The 21,550-nt window shown below is 47.2% G+C and overlaps 1 protein-coding gene across 5 annotated transcripts in view; it reads left to right on the top strand.

Annotated features, from left to right (window-relative positions):
• The window catches only part of AP2B1 (adaptor related protein complex 2 subunit beta 1), a 76,710-nt gene that overhangs the window by 46,117 nt on the left and 9,043 nt on the right, over window positions 1–21,550 (top strand). For 4 of the 5 annotated variants that reach the window (XM_015646635.3, XM_015646636.3, XM_015646637.1 and 1 more), the window contains exons 15-20: window positions 4,122–4,163; window positions 5,900–6,046; window positions 7,232–7,377; window positions 9,856–9,985; window positions 18,097–18,181; window positions 18,895–18,981. In XM_015646635.3, the coding sequence (XP_015502121.1) occupies window positions 4,122–4,163; window positions 5,900–6,046; window positions 7,232–7,377; window positions 9,856–9,985; window positions 18,097–18,181; window positions 18,895–18,981 (637 nt within the window). The remainder of the gene's footprint in view (window positions 1–4,121; window positions 4,164–5,899; window positions 6,047–7,231; window positions 7,378–9,855; window positions 9,986–18,096; window positions 18,182–18,894; window positions 18,982–21,550) is intronic. The other variant, XM_015646638.3, reaches the window with a different exon arrangement.

The raw sequence follows: 21,550 nt of genomic DNA, 5'->3' as shown, positions 1-21,550 counted from the left end.
CTTCTGTCCCTGGCTCCACCCTCCCTGTTATTTTTTGGTGCTCCAAAAGCCTCACGTCATTTTGCAGAAGTGATTGTAGCCCCTCAGGATCACATGAACACTTCAACAGTCACTTCATTACAAGCTGCTGTTAAGATGCAAATAAACCCTCCTAATGCAGTAACTCCAGCACTGCTACACTTCATAAGTCAGCAGAACTGCTTCCACTGGGCTGGAATTGCAGGGCAAAGGCTCTCCAACTGCAGAGCAGCTGCAGCACCGTCCAAGCCAACTTGTGCAAAGTAAAGGTGCTGATGCAGTTTGGGAAAAGGTGCTGGCACTGGTTTTATAGATACAGGGTTGAGCCCAGCCTCTTCTTTAAACCCACGTGGGTGCTTGGGTTATGGCAGGAGAGGTTTGGAGGGAATAAAGAGCATTGCTGTTTGAAGAACTTTTATGCCTTTGGGGGCTGAGATTCCCTGTCCATCCTCTGCTCATCTCCTGAAGCTGGCAGCTCTTCATCCTGAAGTAGAGGCTTTGTGTTCTTAAGCAAGAGACTAAGCTGTCAACTTCAGGATCAGGGGTTTGCAGTGCCATGAACTCCCTTGGGACCATCAGGAGCCAGCCCTTGTCCACCCCACCTTCACAGCAAGTCTTTCAGCCTGAGTGGGGCTGACACTATTAACATGGGGCTTTTCCTGACTCTCCTGTAAGGCAGATCCAGATTGTCCTTCTGGCAGGAGTGTCTGTCTGCCCATGAGACAAATGGAAGTGGTTAACCAGAGCTGCTAGTCCTGGGGAATTGCTTCAGCAGCACTTCACGCCTGACTAATATCTGTTTCTTTCCTTCTGCACTCTGCCTGTCACTCCAGATGGGAGAGGACACTCCGTGGGTAATTGGTTCCTGTTCCCTCTGTCTTCCTCCTTCCCTCTTACTCACACACATCACTGTTACCGTCTCTTCCATCACTCAGAGTTTGGAATAAAGTTATGATTTGGGCATCTCGCAGGAGGGAAAACAGACCTGCAGTTCCTGAATGGGGAAAGCGTCAGTGCCATGGCAGGGTGACAGGCAAGAAAAACAGAAAAAGAGACTTTGTGTGCTGCAATGGGAAGTGCAGCCCAGATCTGATGTGGAACTGAGCAGTTCTTTATTAACTTCCCCCCTGTAACTTCTGGTGCAGTAGAAATGCTGTCTGCTCTCTCTTCGGTCTGGGCAGAGCCAGCTCTGCCCGTAGGGACCTGGAGGAGCTGCAGCTCCTTGGCGCTGGCTCTGCAGCTCTGGAGCACATCTGCAGTGCTTGGGCCCGAGCACAGGAACCAGGAGAGGCTCAGGCTGTGCTCTGCAGAGCCCTCCAGCCGCTAAAGAGGGGCTGCACCAGCTCAGAGATTCCTGGCATGGAAAAGAGATGTTGGGTCCAATCTGAAAACACACAGAGTAAATTCTCTGAACCAGTCAGGGGTTTTTTCTCCTTTTTTTTGAGAGCTAGAGTCTTAACTAAAGCAATAAATCCACATTCTACTTTCCCCCCCACCAAGGCCTGACATTTAGGGAAAATGGAAGACTTATGGATAGCTCAAGGAACCCCAATATGTCATTCCCTGTCCCTTGCAGCCAACATCAGTGTACGAGCTGCTTCGAGGTTGGGTTCCTACCCTGCAGCTCCTTCTGATGAGTGTAGTAGGAAATGGTAGAATAGTTAACATCTGGCTTGATTATGCAGAATTATTCAGTCATTTCCATAATACCCTTTGTAAAATGCTTGCTGCTTGATAAACCAGCCTTTCTGCTGCTGCAGACGACAGTACCAGAAATCCTCCATGCATACAATAATATCTGGAAATGAACTGGATTCTTCCTTTTCCCCCAGACTTCGCTGCCTGTCAATATAAAAAACTTGAAGTTCATCTGCATGCAAGACTATGAATAAGGATGAGGTGTAATAGTTGCATTTATTACTCCTCAGTGAGCCAGTAACAAGATGTAAATGATCTGATATATTAATCTAAACCGTGGCTTGGCTTAGAGAGCAGTCAATAGAACAAAACTCTGTCAGGCTGTTTCTGTGGGGGAGACTTGACAGTGTAATAAGCCTTATTTTATAAGCTCAATATTAATTGGATTTGCATCCTCTGACTTGCTTCCTTTGGTCTCTGACTGATCCTTCTTTTGACTTTGGAATCACTCACTTTTATCTGTTATTTCTTGAGTCAGCTAAGCAAAACTGGACAGCCAGAGCCTGGGTTGCTGTATGGAGAGCTGGCTGTTGAAAAAGATGAGGAATCTCCTCAGCTTCCACCATGGTCTCAAGTAGGGATAAACCAAGTCCCACACAGGAAAAAAAGCTCTTAGGGCCTCTTAACAAAAAGCAAATAGTGTGTGATTTGTTCTTTCCTAACACCTACATGGAGTGGTTAATGTTGCTCCTGCGAGGACTAGGGGAAGGAGAGGTGCCTGGGAATAGAAGAGAGATGCAGGGAAGTGCAGGGATTTGTCACATTTTACAGGTTTTATGGAGGCTAGTTATCATCTGGTAAGTCACTGTCTTACACCTTTGCTGCTCTTCTCAGGGCAATTTATCCTTTTTATCTGTGCTCTGATGGAGAGAGGTATGAAGCTTTATGGTATCTGTTGACCAGCATAAAACACATTTGCTGTGAGATCTCTCAGGGAACAGGCTGGAAGGGATTAGAGCAAAGTTAATTTCCAAGTTTTTTGTGCAGAGGGAAAAGGTCAGAGTCTTTTTGGCTCTAAGCATAGGCACTCCTGGAAGTTTTGCTTCAGCTGTATGGTGCATTTGTTCAATATTCTGACACACCAGCATTTATTTGAACTGGAGCCTTTGTTGACCCAGTTTGTCACATGCTTTTTTAAAAGCAAACTAACTCCCCAAACCTTAATCAAACAGAAGAGGAAAACCATCTACCAGGTGAGCTGTGATGTTCTGGTCTGCCAGTCCAGACTTTTCCTAATGGAGCTGGCTCTTACCTCACCCCTGCATCATCCTCTGTGCTTGTTGTCAGGTCATGTTCCTTGTCTGAATGTGACCCCAAAAAACCCCTGTTCTAGGCAAAAAAATTACCCTGGTCCTCAGAAGAAAAGCCTGGGACAGAGATAAGCCTGGAGACGTCTCTGCAGTAAATAACCACTGCAGATCTGTGCTTGTTTCCTCCTGGTTATCAGTCATCTGTTACGTGCATTTTAAATAGTCACAGGAGTGATGTTGTACTTGCAAACGGCGCTTGTAGCCAAGCCTTGGAGCCCGTCCTGATCTCTGAATTCAGCGTGAAGAGTGATGTGGAGGTTTGAAAAATGGCCTTTGTCACTGGGAATGTGGTCTGGGTGCTTTGTAAAGGGAATTTGTGGGGAGAGAGCTTCTAGGTGGGCTGCAGAAGAGCCCCAGAGAGGATTTAGTGTTTATGGAGAGCTGTTTGAGTCACTTCAGATGTGACTGCGTAGCTTGGCAGAAATCGGTACTGAAATAGCCTGGTGCACCATGAGGTCTCTTTGCTGCTGGAGTGCCTATTAGATGATGAAGCTGTTTTTTCCCTGTCTGAGGGAGGGGGGAGCATCTTCAAAGCCCCCTTCTCAGAGTTGTTGTCAGAGCCAGCACGGATCCCATTCTCTTTCTTCCTTGTTGTCGAAAGGAGCCGCGTGTCGGAGGAGCACAGCCAAGATGCATTGTGTTTGCCCCTGGTTAGTAGCTGTTCCCTAGAAAACTAAAGCTTTCAGGAAGTGAGCCTTCCTGTCAGTTTTATTTTTGTGTCATTTCACAGTTACCCCACTGGGTTTTGTGGAGCTGCTTGGGGCCTGCTGGCAGCAGCAGGGCTGAGGGGAAAGCACCAGTGCATGAAACGTGAAGAAAGGAGGTTTTGGTGCAGAGAAGGGATGGATTTCTGTTCTTACTAACCTACAAAACACTCCTGTCCACAGTGGAGGCGTGGGGTAGTTCTGCAGGTAGCTCTGCTCACCCAGCAGCAAGCAGCCCCTCTGTTCCCTGTGCTTTCCCAGCACTGCATTTCCGTCTGTCCTGTACGCGGGAGCGATCCGTGCTCGCGGGCGCCCGGCTCCGCTCCGGCCGTCTGACACTTGGCTGAAATGATCTCGGTCTTCCTCTCCTCTCTCTCCTTCTCTCTTTCAGCTTGGCAGTGACCTTGGCGGGGGCATTGGAGGAAGCCCGGCAGTAAGTGCCATTCCATTTTTTTCCCCAATTTCCACAGCTGCTCAGAGCTCATTGTTTTTCAGTGTAACTTCACCCGTTACGTGCTGGAAGGGGCTTCTTGAAGCCCTGGAAGATGTTTGTAAATGGATAAATGTAACTGAAACACACAGGTCCCCACCTATGTTGATTTGAGTCCAGCTGTCACCTGGGCTTTCCTAAGAGCAGCCAAGGCCAGAGCTGTTCACTGTCTCTGCTCAGCTCCTCTTCCTCAGAGCTTTTAGCTGGAGCACCAGCGTCAACCCTGGCAGTGCCTCATCCTTGTGCAACTCCTTTAGCAGCTGAAAGGCCAAGGATGCTTATCCCTACTCACAAAGCCTGGTCTGTAACCCTGACCCAGTGTCACCACAGACTTGCCTGAACTCAGTGCTTTCTCCTCCCAAACCCCATTTAAGGTTTTTTGCCTGGACATCAGGGTCAGGTGCTCTGAGCTTTCCTACTGTGTGTGGTCAGTGCTGCCACCGGCCTCCTCCTCTGTGCCTGTGCTTTGGGAGTGTCCTCTTGCCTACAGCGCTTGCCAGGACATGGGACAGTTTCAGCCTGCTTTCAGAGCAGCCTTGGCTTCAACTTCATAACAGCTTCTTCCAGAAAAGCGTGGAAAGGGAATGAAACGTGGCTTGGAGATGCAGTGGGTAGGAGGGAGCGTGCTTCCAACCCATAGCCAGAAGTTCTGTCCCCTGGAAAGCTCCAGTCCCTCTTCCTGGGACTCTGTATTCAGTAATTCAGTGAGGAAAGCATAGTCAGTTCTGGAGGGAGGGCTTTTCAGAGACCCATGTTATGGCTGCAGTCATTCTCTCTCCTCCTTTCCCTGCAAATCTGGCATTCCTTCCTTCCTTCAGCACGAGGGCAGAGGAGAGCTGATGGCACAGAACACCTGTAGACACAGGCAGCCCACTGCAGGACATGGGAGATGGTTCCCTGTGGTGAACCATCATACCTACAAAGCCAGGCCTCTGCCCTCCTGGGCCAGCAAAAACCCAGCAGGCAGTTGTGTCCTGGTCACTCTGCCTGTTTCTGGGCTGCTGGCTGGGGAGTCCTGTTCTCAAGCACAGCATTTATCCTGCTAGGAGGAGAACTTGGGAGTGTAACTTGAGTGTGACTATCCCATCTGAAGCTGGGCACCTGAAGGTTAATATTCCAGCTTTGGTGCCCTCATTTAAGTCCTGGGAGGGAATGATTGCCCTTCTTGGAGGAAGGTTGTCCTCTGGCAGACTCTGCTTCATGTAATGAACCTTTTGGGCCCGAGTGCTGAGAATGCAGAGCTCTGGCTTTGGGTGGGAGTACACAACACGGTCATGACTCCCTTGCTATCTCTGGATATGCAAAATCTTGCAGATTCCTGAAGGCTGACGTAGTTGGGGGAAGGTTTGAAGCATTTGCTCTTTTCCCTGGGTTTATGTAGGGAAGCATATTGTCTTGTGAGAAGGAGATATGGAGAAGAAAGATTCCTCTACAGTGGGAATAGATAACTGGAGCTATAAAAGATGATGTGGAAGCTTGGTTGAGGTGACAGCCAAGTGTAGGGATTAGCTGCCAGGAGCTTTGGAATTCAAATGCATAATTTAGCACTATTGATAAATCAGTGGGGAAGCTGCAAATGGCTTTAAAATATTTAGGATATTGCCCAGGTTCATGGTTTATTTAATAAGCAGTGCTCACACGTGATGTTAATGAGTACCTGTTCTTTCTGACTCCTCCAGGTGGGACAGACCTACATTCCCACCTGTGTGCCAGCTGCCTTTGCCCCTTCTCCCACCCCAGCAGTGGTCACCTGTGGACTCAACGATCTCTTCGAGCTCTCGTCTGGCATAGGGATGGCTCCTGGAGGATATGTGGCTCCCAAGTCTGTACGTAAGGAAAGATGATCATCCCCAGTTTCTTGCCTTCCCTTGAGTTTCAAATCTGACATTGCTCACCTGTCCCATTTATTGTGGGCTTCTGGTGCTAAAACTTCAGCTCAGTCCCAATAGGGGTGCCCTGGGCTTTTCCCAAATAGAGTAACCACGTGTTGGAGACCATGTTTGTTATTAGTTACACATTCCTGGCATTTTAGCAGTTCCCTCATTTTACTTGTGACAGTATTTCTCCAAAGAACGGCTTAGATAAGATCCAAGACTTTCAGCTGTGTCAGAGCAGCTTTCCTGCAGACCTACTTCTAAACAAGCTTCCCCAGGAAACTTGAGGGCCAGACAGAATTTGCAACAACTTTCCTAGCAGGTTTGCTTATTTGGAGGAATCCATCGTGACAGTGGAGATAAAATCAGGTGGTTGGGATGATGGTGCTGCAGTGGAATGCAGAGAAGTGTTCTGTCAGCTACAGAGATCACAGAGGCTTTGGCTGAAGCATGGAGTTGGGATCATGAGACACAGAACATGGTTCTGGGAACAGCCTGTGGAGCAGCCACAGGGAACTCAGGCTCCTGAAAGGGAATAAACAAAAGTTAGCACTCAATTAGCACTCCATGGATGGAAAATTTTAAACCATCCTCTGAAATCAAAGATCTCAAGGTACTGCAGACCATACTCAAAGGGTTTTGGTCCTTCAGATTATTGCACCTTATATAAAATCACCCACAGTAATTTTGAGAGGTGATTTGGGAATCCAGAATCCAACAGATAACAGTATCAGCCCTTTGATTTTATTTGTTCAAACTTTAGTATTGTCCTGCCTCTAATAGCCCAACCAGCCCTTGGAGAAGTCCAGAGCAGACTGGGTGAGTCTATTTGGTGTGATGGACACAAGCTGTCCCTGCTCTTGTGCTCACTGGTGCTGTAGTAATTTGATTTCTTCCATGAGTGCTGTGAACAAATATGGATTAGGAGCAGTGAGTTTATTCCTGAGTGGTGAGCTCCATCCTTTCAACACTCCATGTCCCATCCTCCCTGTAGTGTTTCCTTTGCCTCTGTGGGCTCAGTGTGCCAATGGAGGTGGATTTCTGAGCTCAGGACTTGTGTTTATTGGAAAACTCTGCTTGTTTGTTGTTATCTTCAGGCCAGGCTGCTCACACTGAATGACATCTCTTGTGTTCAAGGTTTGGCTGCCTGCAGTGAAGGCTAAAGGATTGGAGATCTCAGGCACATTCAGCCACAGGCAGGGACACATCTACATGGAGATGAACTTTACCAATAAGGCTTTGCAGCACATGACTGACTTTGCCATTCAGTTCAATAAGAACAGGTAAGAAATAATTAGTAATGCACTGTGTTCAGCAGATTGAACGCTCCTGGGAAAGGAATTTGTGCCTACACTGCTAAATTTAAGGAGGGCTTGTGCTTAGGTGTATAATGCAGTCATGGAAATAACTTGGATGATACAGCCTGACCTCTCCATCACACCAAAATTGTGTGAAAGGGCTGAAAACACAGACTGATAAATCTGAGAGGAAACAGACATCAGACAGTGCCGTCCTTCTCCCAGCTCTGAAACCATTTAACCAGTCATCTCCCCCATTTAACCTCGGTGGAGTTTTTCAGCAGCCTCATGAGTTATTAGGAAGGTTGGTGGGTTTAAAGCCAGTCAGTGCCCTGGGCAAAAAAAGAGCACAGAGAGGCAGGATCTGAGCTGCACAAGTATCAACCCATGGTGTCTCTGCCTCCTGACTTAATTGCTGTGCTGCCCCTCAGACTGTCTGGAAGCTCAGGGCTCCTTAATAAAGCTGCTTGTCACTGAAGGAGCTGCAAGTTGGGAGCCTGTGGCACATGTTCTCCCTGTAACAGGCAGCAGAACAATTCTGTCAGAAGCAGGAGCCACTTGAAAGTTTAGAGCTTGGATGATACAATTCAGATTGTTCTTGGAAACCCATCTCAGCCAAAGGACGTGACATGGCAGCACAGCCACGGTGTCTTCCCACAAATACCCTTTCCAGAGAGCTTATCCTGTGGTTTGCTGTGTTATCTTCAGCAAGGACCAGGCTACTTCTTATCAAGACTGCAAAGAGTATTTTGTGACTGACATCTTCTCTATATTCCTTGATATCACTTGACTGGAAAAGGGTTCTCTTACTGAAGATCCACTCAACCCATCTCTTTAATCTCACTGTTAGCTTTGCAAATTCAGGATTTCTTGGGACGAATAAGATTTACTTAGAAAAGTCATTATGCTAAATAAGTCTTAGTAAATGTTCTCCCTGGACTGTCATATTTTCTGGAGAGTTTTGCTAAGCTGCTATGTGCAAATGTTTCATGCAAATTATCTTGGAAGAAAAGGCATTTTGTTTGTGATTTTTTTTTTCCCCCTATACATCAAGCTATGTTTTAGCCACACCTACATGGTACTTTGAGGATGTAGAAAGTGTAAATACTCTACAGTAAACCAGAGTTTTTCATCTTGCAGCACAAGCTCCATATACAACCTACTGCTATTTACTCTTTTACAATTGCTGTTTTCTCCTGTCAATGCTTTCCACTGTGCCTGGTGCATTAGAAAGAGCTGCAGAGGGCTGATTCTTTAAGTGTAAATATTAAGGTTTGTGATTGGGAAGTTTCTATTGCTTTTCCCTCCTTTCCTGCTGCTGCTGATGGTATTCACTGCAGTCTTGGGATAAAGCATTAAAAAAAAAAAAAATAAAGCTGAAGCTCTGGTGTGCTGTAATATCACAGCCCCTTAGTAACAAACTGCAAGTTTGGTTTCCCTCTGAGTCCTAGGGAAAAAATGAGGGTTTTTGCCCCGAAATGGCTGCAGAAGGTAAATCATGTGGCTATGCCCTTGCTAGGAATATTCCCATTTCAGCTCCCTGGAGCTGAAAACTAAGGAGAACCAAGAATGGGGCATTTATTGCTTTCTGAAAGAGTGACAAACCTGATAAATGTGGCTGACGCTGCAAAGACAGCATCAGGCTTTTAGTAAATAAAATAAAAGTACACAACAATCCATCCTGCAAACGCCCTGAGAGCTCTAATGTGAATTCTGCTACAGAGAAATGCATTTCTGACTGGACACCAAAACATCTGGGCTTCCATCTGCTTTTGGAAAGCAGCTGGTCTGTAGTACAGAAGTGTTGTGTTAAACGTGAGATGCTCTCCCTCTTCTCCATGCTAAGCAGAGATGCCTGTTGAATTAAATGTTCCTTGGACTGAACAGGCAAGTAAACATTGCTGGGACACATCCCCAGTGAAGGAGCCTCCAACCAGGCAGCTGTGCCAGGTGCTGTCATTCAGGACCAGGCAGCTGGATGTGTTGATTCATTTGTTCTGCAGTGCTGTTCCAAGGCACATGTTTGTTCTGTGCTGGCTCCAGGTCCCTCTGCCACAGCTCCCAGGGGTGCAGCAGCCATGCAGTGTGTGCTGCACCCTACCTGCAGTGCTCTGGAGCTCAGGGACAGGGAAACAGCACCTGGCTTTGAGTCCAGGTCATTCCTAGCTGGGCAGGCTGGTGCTCAGCACACAGACCAGTGGGTAATGGGAGAGTTCCCAGGAGCTGGGCCCTGGGGCAGGGTGGTGAATTTGTCAGCAAGATACCCCTGAGTGAGTTTCCCATGCCTTGTCCTGCTTTGTCTGCTCATTTGAACTGTGTTCCCTCCCTGGAGTAGGAGCAGGGGCAGCTCAGGAGTGGTGGGAAGATGAGGCAGGTGGTGCTTGACAAAAGGAACATTAGATATTGGTCATATTTTGGACAATGTAGGGCTGCTTTCATCACTTCTGTTTTTCTCTTGCCCAGCTTTGGGGTCATCCCAAGCACCCCCCTGGCCATTCACACACCTCTGATGCCAAACCAAAGTATTGATGTCTCCCTGCCCCTCAACACTCTGGGACCAGTCATGAAAATGGAGCCTCTGAACAACCTCCAGGTAAGGATTGGCTCGTTCTGGGCAGGGGGGAGCTCAGCAGGTGCTCAGCCCAGTTTGTTTGGCCCAAGACAAATGTGGTAGGGCTCTAATCACAAAATACCAGGTGTAAACAGTCGAGTCTGCCCAAAACTTAGTCCTCTTCCTTTTCCAAGCTTCTCCCGGAAAAACTGAAATGGAAACTTCCTGAATTTTGTGACTTTTCAAACACCTCAAACCAACTGCTTGCATCTGTGTAGATGAAGGCCTTTGTTGCAGTACCACTGTTCTGTAAACTGGGCATGAGGTTTGGCTGGACTTAAGAACTGGAGCAGTTCTGAACAGAGAAAGTACCCATGGTGAAGCAGGCAGAGAGAGCTGTCAGTAAGAATTGAGGCAATTAAAGGAATTGCAGGAATGATGGCAACTGCTGAGTGATTAATATTTCTCTAGTGCTTTTAAATTCCAGGGTGCTTCACAAAGGCACATCCCTGCCCCAGATAGCTTAATCCAAGGCAAGCTGTGTGTTTCAGAGGAGAAATGACGTGAGCAGCTAATGTTTCATTAATGAGGGTGTTGGTGCATGGCAGGGACAGCACTCCCTGGAGGAGCCTCTTTATCAGATTGGGCTGTCAATCTGATAAAGACAGGACAGATCCAGGGAGATGTTCCCCTCTGCTTTGGACCAGAGACTGTCTCCAGTGATCTGGAAATCATCAGGCAGACAATTCTCCCTGGAAGGAGGCTCTTCCCCTCTGCTGCCATGTGCAGCCGCTCTGTGGAGTGGAGGTCAGTCACCCCTGCTTCTGCTCTGGGTCCTCCAGGGTGATTTTCCCAGTATCCCAAGTATCCCAAAATATGCAGTTAACTTGCACTGCAGCTACCCCTCTCACCTCAGGTCTCCAGGAGGTGGAACTGGGTTGGGTTCCTGCAGCGTATCAGCCCATAGAGAGAAATATTTTGAGGCAGCTCATTCTCTTTTTAGTTTAAGAGAATGCAATGGAAGTTACTATTTATTCTGCCTGAGCAACTGTTTTTCCCCTTCTTTTGACTTCCATTCTGGGGCTTATGACTTATTGATGAGTCTTTGGGCTAACAGCTTGAAATAGCTTCTCTGGCACTCAAAGGAGCAGTCCCACACTCGGGCTCCGAGCGCAGTCATGCGACGGGGGAGCAGAGCACAGACAGTGAATGAATTCCATGGCCTGTCCTCCACAGCTGGCCCTTCCAGCCTCTGGAAGAGCTGAGTTCCCTCTGCAACCAGCTCATGAAGGTGAGGTGGTATTTGGGTCAGCTGTGGTAAAATCTGGCTCCTGCTCCAAAGGGAATGTGGAGGTGACAGTCCCAGTCAGCCTCCACAGCACTGGGGACTCTCAACAAGGCACTCTCAAGTCTCTGCTTCCTTTGATCAGGAGGGAAGTGAAGTATTTGGGTTATTAAATCTCTGAAGAGCTTGGAACACAGTTTGTTTCTTGTAGCATCTCCTGCTAGAACAAAGCTAAGAGCAAACATGTGAGGAAACCTCCAGCTACCTTCTATTGAGACAGTGGAGCATTCATTAGTGCCAGACTCAGTTGTTAATTTGCTAACGCTCTCATTGCCATAGAAGTTGGCTGCCCTTTCACAATTGGGGAAGCTGCCATATGGAGTAATAGTATATTTCTCTGCAAAGAGTTGACTCATGATAGCAGATGCCAAGTTAAAAAGAGCACTCCCCTTTTTTGACAGCAGTGGGCTTGATGGAGATCTATCAATGCCCTGACAGCCAAGGCTCTGGTTTTGTTTTCTGGGTTCATGTGGAAAGGATTTGTCTTGAAACGTTCAGAAATCGCCTTGGTGACCTACTTAGGGAACAATTTATAGCATAATATAGGAGTAGAGAATACAAATGTTCCTGTATTCATTGAAGAACCAAAACGTTCATCAGGTTGAATTTAATGTGTTTTTTTCCTCAGCTAGAGAACACTGAAGCAGATGCAGGGCTGGTTTGAACCTGAGGACCTTATGTTCATCTCCTCTTCTGGTGGGAGTTTTTTGGTTTTAGTATCAAGAAAAAGAAATCCTGAAGTAACCAAACTGATAGCTTTCAACTTTTTGTCATGTTAATTATACACTTCAAAGACTAGTTGTACATTCCTTAGGCAACTATTTCAGAAGTAACGAATTCATGTCTTGTTCGGGTTATTTTTATTACCATTTCTAATCTTTCACCCAATACAGCTCACTTAATCTTGACATTTGTAATCGTGGAGAGAAACTAAAATATTTGACAAGGTAACAAAAAAGACGTTTTTGCAAGAAGATGAAGAAGACTGAAATATTTTCAGAGGCTTGCTTAGGTAAAATATAGCTGAAGAGTCTTGTGTTTGCTAGTCACCTTGCATCTTGTGATACCAAATGGCAGGCTTCTCCCTTGCATCCCAAAATAATCATCATCATTTTCATGACTTGTTGACTCAGCTTTAACCCCCAGTCAAGCAGAGATTTATCCAAAGGGCAAAGCTAGACCAGACACAGCACTGTAGGGCTGAATAAACCTCAATCCCTGCTCTCTGGTTCATCTTTTTCACTTCTGTCAGATTAAAAAGATGCCTTTGGAGTGTACCTGTTGCTAAAGAAAATCTGACTTGGTTATTTGTGTGCCTCTAATTTCTGGTGGGAGACACCCTTGCAGTGCCACATCAGCGTTTTGGGGGCTGCCTGGTGCTTGTGGGTGCTGTGGTCAGAACATGGCAGCAATAAATTGCAACAAGGCCTTGCCCAAAGGTCTGTGAGAGGCTGTGTTGACCTTGCTGGGTGTTTGATAGCCATGGAAACATCTCTGGGAGTTGTGCAGCTCTCCCTGGCTCCTGCAGCGTTGCATTTTCACAGTCAAAGCAGTGGTGGCACTGCTGGTGACGTGTGGGCTGCTGGAGGTGGGGTGGGTGAGGTATCTTTGCTGCCAAAGATGTGGGAGACCTTCAGCTCTCAAAGAGAAAGGTGCCTTCTGAAACAGGGACTTGCACTGGTGAGGAATATTAAGTCTTTCCAGATAGTTCTTCAAGTCAAATTTGGATTTAGAAAATGCCTGGGCTGAAAGCCTTTCTATGCTAAAGAGAACCAGTGTTCCTAATAATTGGCATTTTAACAGCTATGAAATGCTGGGAAATTGGAATACCCATTGGAGCACAGGAGAATTGCTCCCCTAATCCTGGAAATGGGTGAAGTGGAGCCAGCCTGCAGCCAGAGTGTCAGAGCTCAGGCCTGGTCTGTCATGGCACAAATATGACAATGTCTTCTGTGAGATTGTAACCCCTTGCAGGAGACAGTGGCACTCCTGGAGCAGCAGCAAGTCCACTCTCTTGGGATCCACGTTCAGAATGCACCATCAGTGTGTCACATCCTGCTGTCAGCTGCCAGCCCTGTCTGCTGCAGCTACAGAGCAGGCAGCTGAAAAAAAGCTTGAATTTTTCAACCTGGTTTTTTATTTAATTCAGTAAAATTATCTGAGTATGGAAAGGGAAGGATCTGCCCAGTTGCATTTCTCCCTGAGGAGAGGCACTTGGAAACACAGCCTGACTGCTGGGCACCGTGAGGTGCAGGATGCTTTTGTTTCTTGAATTGAGTTTGGCAAAATGTTTTTGTAGAGGCAGAGGAGGAAGGTGCAGCTTCTTCACTGAGGAAATATCTGTGTTGCTAATGCAGTAGATGATGCTTATCCTTCCAGTCTCAGCTGTGCTGTAACTCATCACCTGTGCTCCTCCACGCTCCAGCGTCTCGCAGTGCAGAACCGCTGGAGCTCTCATTCATCAGAGCTGTTAATGTATCTCAGGTCACAAACACAGCACTCAGAAGCTGGAGACAGATTTCACACATCCAGCTCTCTGTGGGAATCGTTGTGAGCAGCAATTCCAGCCAGCAGATGTTCACCCTCCAGAGCCTGCTTGATAAATGACACAATATCTGCCCATGTGTGAGCGGGGTCAGAATCCCTGACCAGCCACCACAGAACACCTGTGGGTAGCTGGATGGGGAAGATGCTGCTTGGGTTTGTTGCCTGGGTTATTCTTTAACAGTCTCTGCTTGTGAGAGTCTAATTTCAGCAAGGAACCCTCCTGAGAAGGCTCTGAATTAAGGATTTGGACCGTAGCTCGGCATCTGTGGCCAGTTCCTCCCTCAGCTGTGGAGAGCTGTTGGTTTGGGGGTTAAGAGCACGTCTGCCACATGGTACAGCACATTTATAAATTGTACATTTTGAACTCAAAGTGCAGCAAGGCACAGGAGAGCACAACTCCCAGTAACTCTCTGTTCCCTGACCACTGACGTAGCCCAGCCTGGCTGTGCCCCAGCTCCAGGCTCATCCCTGTGGGAAGAGCACACGGCTGGCAGAGGCTGCAGCCACCCCTGGGATCATCCTGAGAGCCCTACCTGTCACACAAGATGAAGTGGAGGAGCAGCATTCCCTGGGGACAGAGCAGCAGACTGTCAGAGAACAAGCCATGACCTTGTGAGGTAAAAAAGGCTCTGCAGAGGAGAGTTGTTCTTGCCTTAACAGTCTGTTACCAGGCTCTAAAGCAAAACCCAACTTAAGTAAATCCTTAATTTAGTGTAGGTGCTAATGGGATTCCAAGTGGGTATGTTGTGTACTTGCTGCTGATGGAAAGCATCTGTGTTGCTTTCAGACTTGACTTTGAAAGTCAGTTCTGTTGCTCAAGTCTGAGATTTAAAGCATCAGAAACCTACACTATCGAAGAAAATAACTTGACATTGTTCTTATGAGGTTCTTCTTCCCCAAAATACCATGTTTGGGCTGTCAGAGGCCTGGACTGACTGCAGGAAAGCTCTTCAGAAGGGTGCTCGTGCTGTAAGGTGAGCAAATATATTCCAGGGGTTATTTCTAGGGGTGCTGCTTCCTCTGGTCAGATCATGAACAAGACATCAGTGATTTGAAACCCTGAGCCAATTTTTAGTGGGCTCACACCTTTTCAACAGTCAGGCATCACAGGAAAATCTGACACCTTTTGACTTCTATCCCTCAGAGCTTTGTAGGCTGCTCGACTAAATTCACAAGGCACTAATATTTTTTTTTTCTCTCTCTAAAAGATCATAGGTGGAAAGCCATTTTTATTAAAAATGCTTCTGTTTCAACTCTGAAATGTCTGAAGCTAAAGGTCTAGCTAAAGATTTAATAGTTCATGTCCAGGTCAGCAGGTTAAAACAGAGCCATGAGCAAAGTTAGTCTGGACTGGAGGATTTGTTGAATGCAAGCAGAGTTTCCTTTCAAGCACGTCAAACCTGATCTCAACTCCTGCTATCACATCAAATGCCATTGCCTGTCTCAGGACAATGTTCCCACCTGAGGAGCACTGGATTTTTTTTTGGAAAGTCACTGTTATTACCTGCTCAGCTTCTTGCAGATGCTGCTGTGGACCTGCTCTCTGCCTGTGGCTGCTTTTATAGCCTGTCAGATGGCACTGGATGCTCCTGACATGGAGCATGACCCTGGGAAGCTGTTACCAACTCAGGGGGCCTCTTCTTGGTGTGAGTTTCCCCATCCAGGTGTCTGCAGGTGCCTTCTTATGGACCAGACCTTGTGGTGCAGTCTGGGGGAAGTGTGTGGTGGTGAAGGATGGAAGCTCATTTTGAGGAGTCATGTCCCAGTGCTGTAGGTTAAGGAGAGCTTTTCCCATCCTGTGTGCAAAAGTTATTTGTTACAGCTGATTCCTGCATGATTACAGCTGCTTGCAAGGTGACACATGGTGTCATTCCTGAACCCAGTGATGCAGTTTGGGAGGAAGGCTGGCATGTGGCTTGATTTTTCTTTACTGGGAAGAAACTGCACTTCAGAGCATCTTAATTGGGTAGCTCTCCAGAGATAGCCAAAGCAGCTTACTCAGTGTGTTTGTGCAGAGTTGAGAAGCAGGTCAGCAGATACCTTTTTATAGCATCCTTATAACTGCAGGGACAGGGCTCGCATATTAATTTGGAATGTGCCTCTAGAACCGTGACTGGAGAGAAGGAGCTGCTTTCCAGCCCCTCTTGTAAGAAACTGCTGTTGTATGGCAACAACAATTAGCTACAAAAGCTAAGTAATCTCTGTTGTTCTAAGGCAAGGCAATTAATCATTAAATCAGACTTGGAAAAGATCTTGGGTCGTGCAGTGTAGTCCCTGCCATGCTTTGTTGTTTTCCTACAGTTCCTCTTATCAAGAGCATTGTCAAGGCTGATTTTAAATAGTCCAAGCACTGAAGCTTCTCTCTTCCTCAGAGGAATTTAGTGCCGCTTAATAATTCTCACTGTCGGTTTTCCCAGACATTTAGCCTAAATTTTCCCTTTTCTGGCTCATCTCCATGACTTATATCCAAGCACAGCATCTGGAATGGCTACAGTGCTGTCCCTCCCCCAGCTCTCCCCTCCCAGACTCCAAGGTGCATTTTTGGCTCCTCACCCAACGTGTTCCATCATATTTTGCAGTGGTGAATCACTTAAGTCCACCCACCAATCTGCTTTTACCCCTCTGGTGCCTCTGGTTCAAACACTGAGCACTCCAACTCGTGAGCATGACGCCAGCAATCAGAGCATGTAACAACTCCCTGTTACAGAGAACAAATCCCAGTTTTTTCCTCAGTTGCACCATCATTTACGTGGTTTTAGTGGGCTTTAGACTAATCCCTTCTTAAGCTGGTTTGCACTGTGGGAGTCAAATATAAGCTGCTGCCTTTAGTGATGGCTGAAAAGTAGGAACACCACAGATTGTCACATTTACCTTTCTGCAGTTCTTTGCACTTCTGGGACCTTCCAAATGCCAGAAGAGTTTCTTTGGGAGCTGGATCTCCTTCCACTTGTCTCTGGGTTGCATGCTTGTCTGATTAGCTGACTGCTTTATTACCCTTCCTCGTCTATCCACAGCTGGTTTTTACCAACATTTGTGGGTGTCCTTCTAAACCTGCCCCTATGGGACAATAGATTTTTCCCAGTAGAACATCAATTTATGTAATTATTAATGTCAATGAAGTTTGTCTTTCCATAAATCTCAGCAGCAGCGAATTTATTCCTTTGGTTCAGCGTTTAGCACGGTCTGGTTTGTGTTTCAGGGTGACAAATTGGAGAACTCCCTCTGGGGTTCTGCAAACCAAGTAGGAGCTCAAATGCCTCCTGAAATTCCCCACACAACCTCAATTCTGGGTCTTTCTTACAAGGTTTAAGATTCCCAGGTTGCAGCAATGGCAGGTGTCTGCTGAGCTGTGCTCCCATGACAGGCTCTCGCTGTGTGGGCTGACGTGGGGAGAGCATGAGAGGCATGGAAATAAAGCCCAGAGCTGCCTTTTCCTGTGCTGTGTTGTGACATGGCACCTCTCAGACCTCCTGCTTGTCCCAGCAGCTCTCAGCCTGGGGAAAACTGTTAGCAGAGATTAGTGGGGAACATGGCAAATGTGTGTGATAAAGGCAAACCAGATAAAGGCAAACTCCCAGGCTGCTGGAGTTTAATGACACTGAGAATTAAGTCTTTTGTGAAGTGATCTTTTGTTACCTGATTGCTCTGTAGCAGGGCTTTCTTCTTCCAGGAATCAACACCCTGCACATATTCCCTATTTAGATTTTACTGAGGGAAAGGCAGGAGGCTCGGGAGATGCTGCAAGGAAGATGCAGGCAAGGGACCCACTTGAGGCTTTCTAGAAAGTGTCTGGACTGAGACAGGACTAATTAAGGAGGTGAAGACAAATAAGGAAATGAAGGTGAAAATGAAGAATACACAGGGGTTTGGAGCTGGGGCATTACAAGAGTGACTGGCAAGGAGAGGTGATGAAGAAGCTGATGTGCAGTGTGACAGATGTGATAGCAGGTGTGTGCTAGAGGTTGGGTTGAAGAGAGGAGAGACTGGACAAGAGCAGGAAGGAGCCAGGATGCTGCTGTGAGCCCCTGAGTGGAACTGGCTCTGAAGCAGCACAATGAAAGGTTCACAGGAGAAAATTGGGCAGCTTTTAGTGAAAATGGTCCTTGTCTGAAACTGCCCATGAGCTCTGTACCATCCCATTCAGAGCTGGCCCCTGCTCAGACAGAGCACTCCAGGGTGATGAGACTCTGGGGAATCTTGTGATCCCTTTGGATTTCCAGCTGAGAGAGACTCTTTAACCTTCCTGTTTTTTCTGTAACAGGTGGCTGTGAAAAACAACATTGATGTATTTTACTTCAGCTGCCTAATCCCTCTCAACGTGCTTTTCGTAGAGGATGGCAAAATGGGTGAGTGCTTGGAGGTGTGTGGTGAGGCCAGGCTGTGCTCCCAGGGCCCAGCTGGGTGCAGGTGTCTCCTGAGTTCCACCAGTGCCCTGACCTTCAAACCATTCCATCTCAGCAGGTTTGGTCTGCTGGCTGCTCCCTGCTGTCCTCCAGCTCCAGTACTTGCCAGAACCCTCCTCTCATGTTCTCTGTCAGACAAGGAGTGAATCTGGGTTTTTTAAAGCTGATTTTTTTATTTTTTTGGTATTTGTTTGGGTTGGGGTTGTTGTAGTTTTGGGGTTTTTTGATGGTTTGATTCACTTGAATGGGTCTAGGATTTGCCCCCATACCATTTTCACTGGAATTTGTGTATTCTTAGTCACCTATATTAAATTTTTGTTTGAATTGGCTGGAAGTTGCTAGAAAAGCAGCTAACATAATCCTAAATGTGTGGATCTCCTTCCTCCTTGTCAAATCCTGCATGTTCTTGGCTTGTAAACAGCTCATATGGCAAAGACTATCTCTCTTTTGGGGAAGGCAAAAATCCATCAAAGCTTTGCTGCTTTTACAAAGAGACTGAGGTTGTTATAGAAGTAAATTCTTTATCTGTCCCCAGCAGGGCAAAAAGTTACCAAAAGCCCTTTTGTGTGTCTGCCTTGAAACATTCTGTGGTGTGTTAATTAATGCTGGGGTCCTGTGAGGATCCCACAGTGCTGATGGGGTTTTTTTGTTTCTAGAGCGCCAGGTCTTCCTTGCAACATGGAAGGATATTCCAAATGAAAATGAGCTTCAGTTCCAGATTAAAGACTGTCACCTGAATGCTGGTGAGTAGCTTCATTCTTCCATGCTGAGAGCACTTTTGATGTATTGCCATTAAACATCACCTTATTAATATCACCTTAGTAAAATAAGCTGATGGCTAATGAAGAGGTAAGTATTGCACTTTTGAATAGAACAGCCTGGGATCCTAGGGCTTGTTTCAGTCAAAAACTTTAGCTGGGTCCCCATAAAAGCACACCTCAAATACCAAGTCTTTGATTTGACCCATCTGTTTCTTCCTTTCATTCTGGACCTTGTATTCTTGTTTTCCCTTTTATACTTTGCTTCCCTGCAAAGCTGCTCTTTCAATGGAGCTGAATGTGGTGTTGGGGCTGTTCAGCAGCCCTGTCCTGCTGCTGGGAGTTTTGAACAATGTGTTCCAGCCCTACTGCATCACCCTGGGCCACTCACTTCACCTTTTGGCAGCTTCCTTCTTCTGTCTGTTAGGAAATATTAACCCTACAGATGCTACAGGGTGTTGGGTGTTTGTGGAGGACAGGCAATATGGGAAGGGTCTGCTGTTGTTAGCTGAGATATTGATGCATTTTTTGCTTGTGTTTGGTCCTGTTCAGTTTGTTTGGCCATAAAGTTTCCTCTGTGAGCATCTTGTACGTGTGACCTTACTGCTGCTGAAGGATAAGGGAGTGTAAAAGAGAGGAATGGGGCCAGCTCTGCTCCTGTTCAGGAGGTTCTGGACAGGAGCCAAGTGATTCTACCAAAAGCTGCTCTGTTTCACAGATGAAAGAAGTGTCCCTATTGATTACCAACCCTGTAACCTTTTTATTCTCTCATGCCTGCTATTACACAATGAACACCCTCGTGCTTCAATAGCAGACAGAAACCATGGGTCTCTTTGTACTCATAATTATTACTATTTTGGAATATAAAAGATGGAGCACACAAGAGGAGGGGAAAAATAGCAGCTGTTGGACCTTATGACTTGATTTCACTGTGGGGTTTCAAATGAGAACAACCTCTGTGCCTCCCCCAGTCCTCCCTGTGCTCCTGACCAAGCTTGGCATTGCCTCTCCCCCTGCACTGCAGAGCTGCTGCTGCTGGTGCCTTCTGCCCTGGCCATGCCCTGGCTGCATCCAGGGCTCTTTATCTCCAGTCAGAAACCCTGGAAGCTGCTGCTCATTTTGGTGTTGAAGTGCTGCCTAGCAGGGGATGTGTTTGGGGTGGGTTGGGAAGATTGGGGGTCCTGCAGCCTGGCCTCCCCCTCCTCCCTCTGGAAGAAGATGTGGAGTGGCAGAATGCTCCCCATTCCAAAAGGGTTTGCCAGCTCAGGGCCAGGCTCCTCACCCAGGCCTGGGATGCTCAGAGGAGACCAAGTCAGCAGCTCTCAGAGGGAGCAGGGAACACAGGGCAGTTCCTCTGCAGTGAGATCTGCAGCCTTTTCCAGGGAGGAACGTGGCCACAGAGCCTTTCCAGAGCACAGCCCATCCCTTGGGATGCTCAGGGGAGTGCAGGAGCTGCCAGGACCTGCCAGCCTCTTTGGCTTGTGCACAGCAGAAAGTGGGTCTCACCTCATAAACAGATTCCAAACACTTCCATCCACTGAGGTTTCTATTTCTGTGTTTCCTCTGCCAGCACCTCCTCCCTCTTGAAACTCTTTGACCACCTGGGCTTGGGCACAGAGCTCACAGGAGAGAAAACCAGGGAAATCTTGTGTGCTTGCCTCAGTCCCTTGTATTTTTCCTACCAGTGCAACCCTGACTCAGCCTGCTCACCTCGATTTCCTACAGGCAGTAACCTCCTCTAGCTCAGACTGTCCTAAGAGCATTTTGGATTTGGCACAAGGACCAGCCAAATCCAAAACCCATGGAGTGCTGGGATTCCAGCACTTCTCACAGCATGGCAAGTGAGACACACCAGAGGCAGAGGCAGAACAGGCTGGGTGAAATCTGGCAGGAGCTGAATCCACCTTTTAGTTTACACCAGAGCAAGGGTGTGTGCCTCAGGAGGGTGATAATTTTTCAAGATTCACAATCTTGATTGTTTAAATCCGGTGAAAATAGGCTTAAGACACCTCCATTCTTCCAAGAAGAACAAAAGTCTGCATATAAAATCTTTAGGAACTTGATCCTTGTGGAGGAAGGGCTGATTCCTGTTCCAAAGACTCTCTGTAGGAAATGAGAAACCACAATAAAGCTCTTGATTTGGGCTGTCAGTGGATGTGGTGTTCTTTGCAGGTTTGCAATGCACTTGTGGCAGAGCTGCACAAAACTCTGCAGATTCCAGCAGCTCCTCACCAAACCTGAGGAGAGGTTGGGTTTGTGCAGCCCTCCAGCACAGGGAACAGCTCCAGGGCACCGCTGGCTCCTCGGAGTGACTCCTTATCCCTGAGTTGTTATTCCTGCTGGGATCAGTCATTCATTCCTAGCCTGAGCCCACCCACCAGGTGGTGAGTGCTCAGAGACACCATTCATGCCTCAGCCTCACTGATCCCAGCCCAGTGACGTGAGAGGAGCTGGAGCTAAAAATACTCTGCTCCCAGTGCTGTGCCCTAACGCAGCTCCAGCAGCCACTTGGAGCCGTGTGGAGCAGCTGTGCTGGGAGAGGCTGCTCAGGAGT

The sequence above is a fragment of the Parus major genome, chromosome 19 (assembly GCF_001522545.3).
Source record: "Parus major isolate Abel chromosome 19, Parus_major1.1, whole genome shotgun sequence".
Classification (NCBI taxonomy): Eukaryota; Metazoa; Chordata; class Aves; order Passeriformes; family Paridae; genus Parus; species Parus major.
Note: the sequence above shows the minus strand (reverse complement) of the source record. Positions and strands in the feature narration are given on the sequence as shown.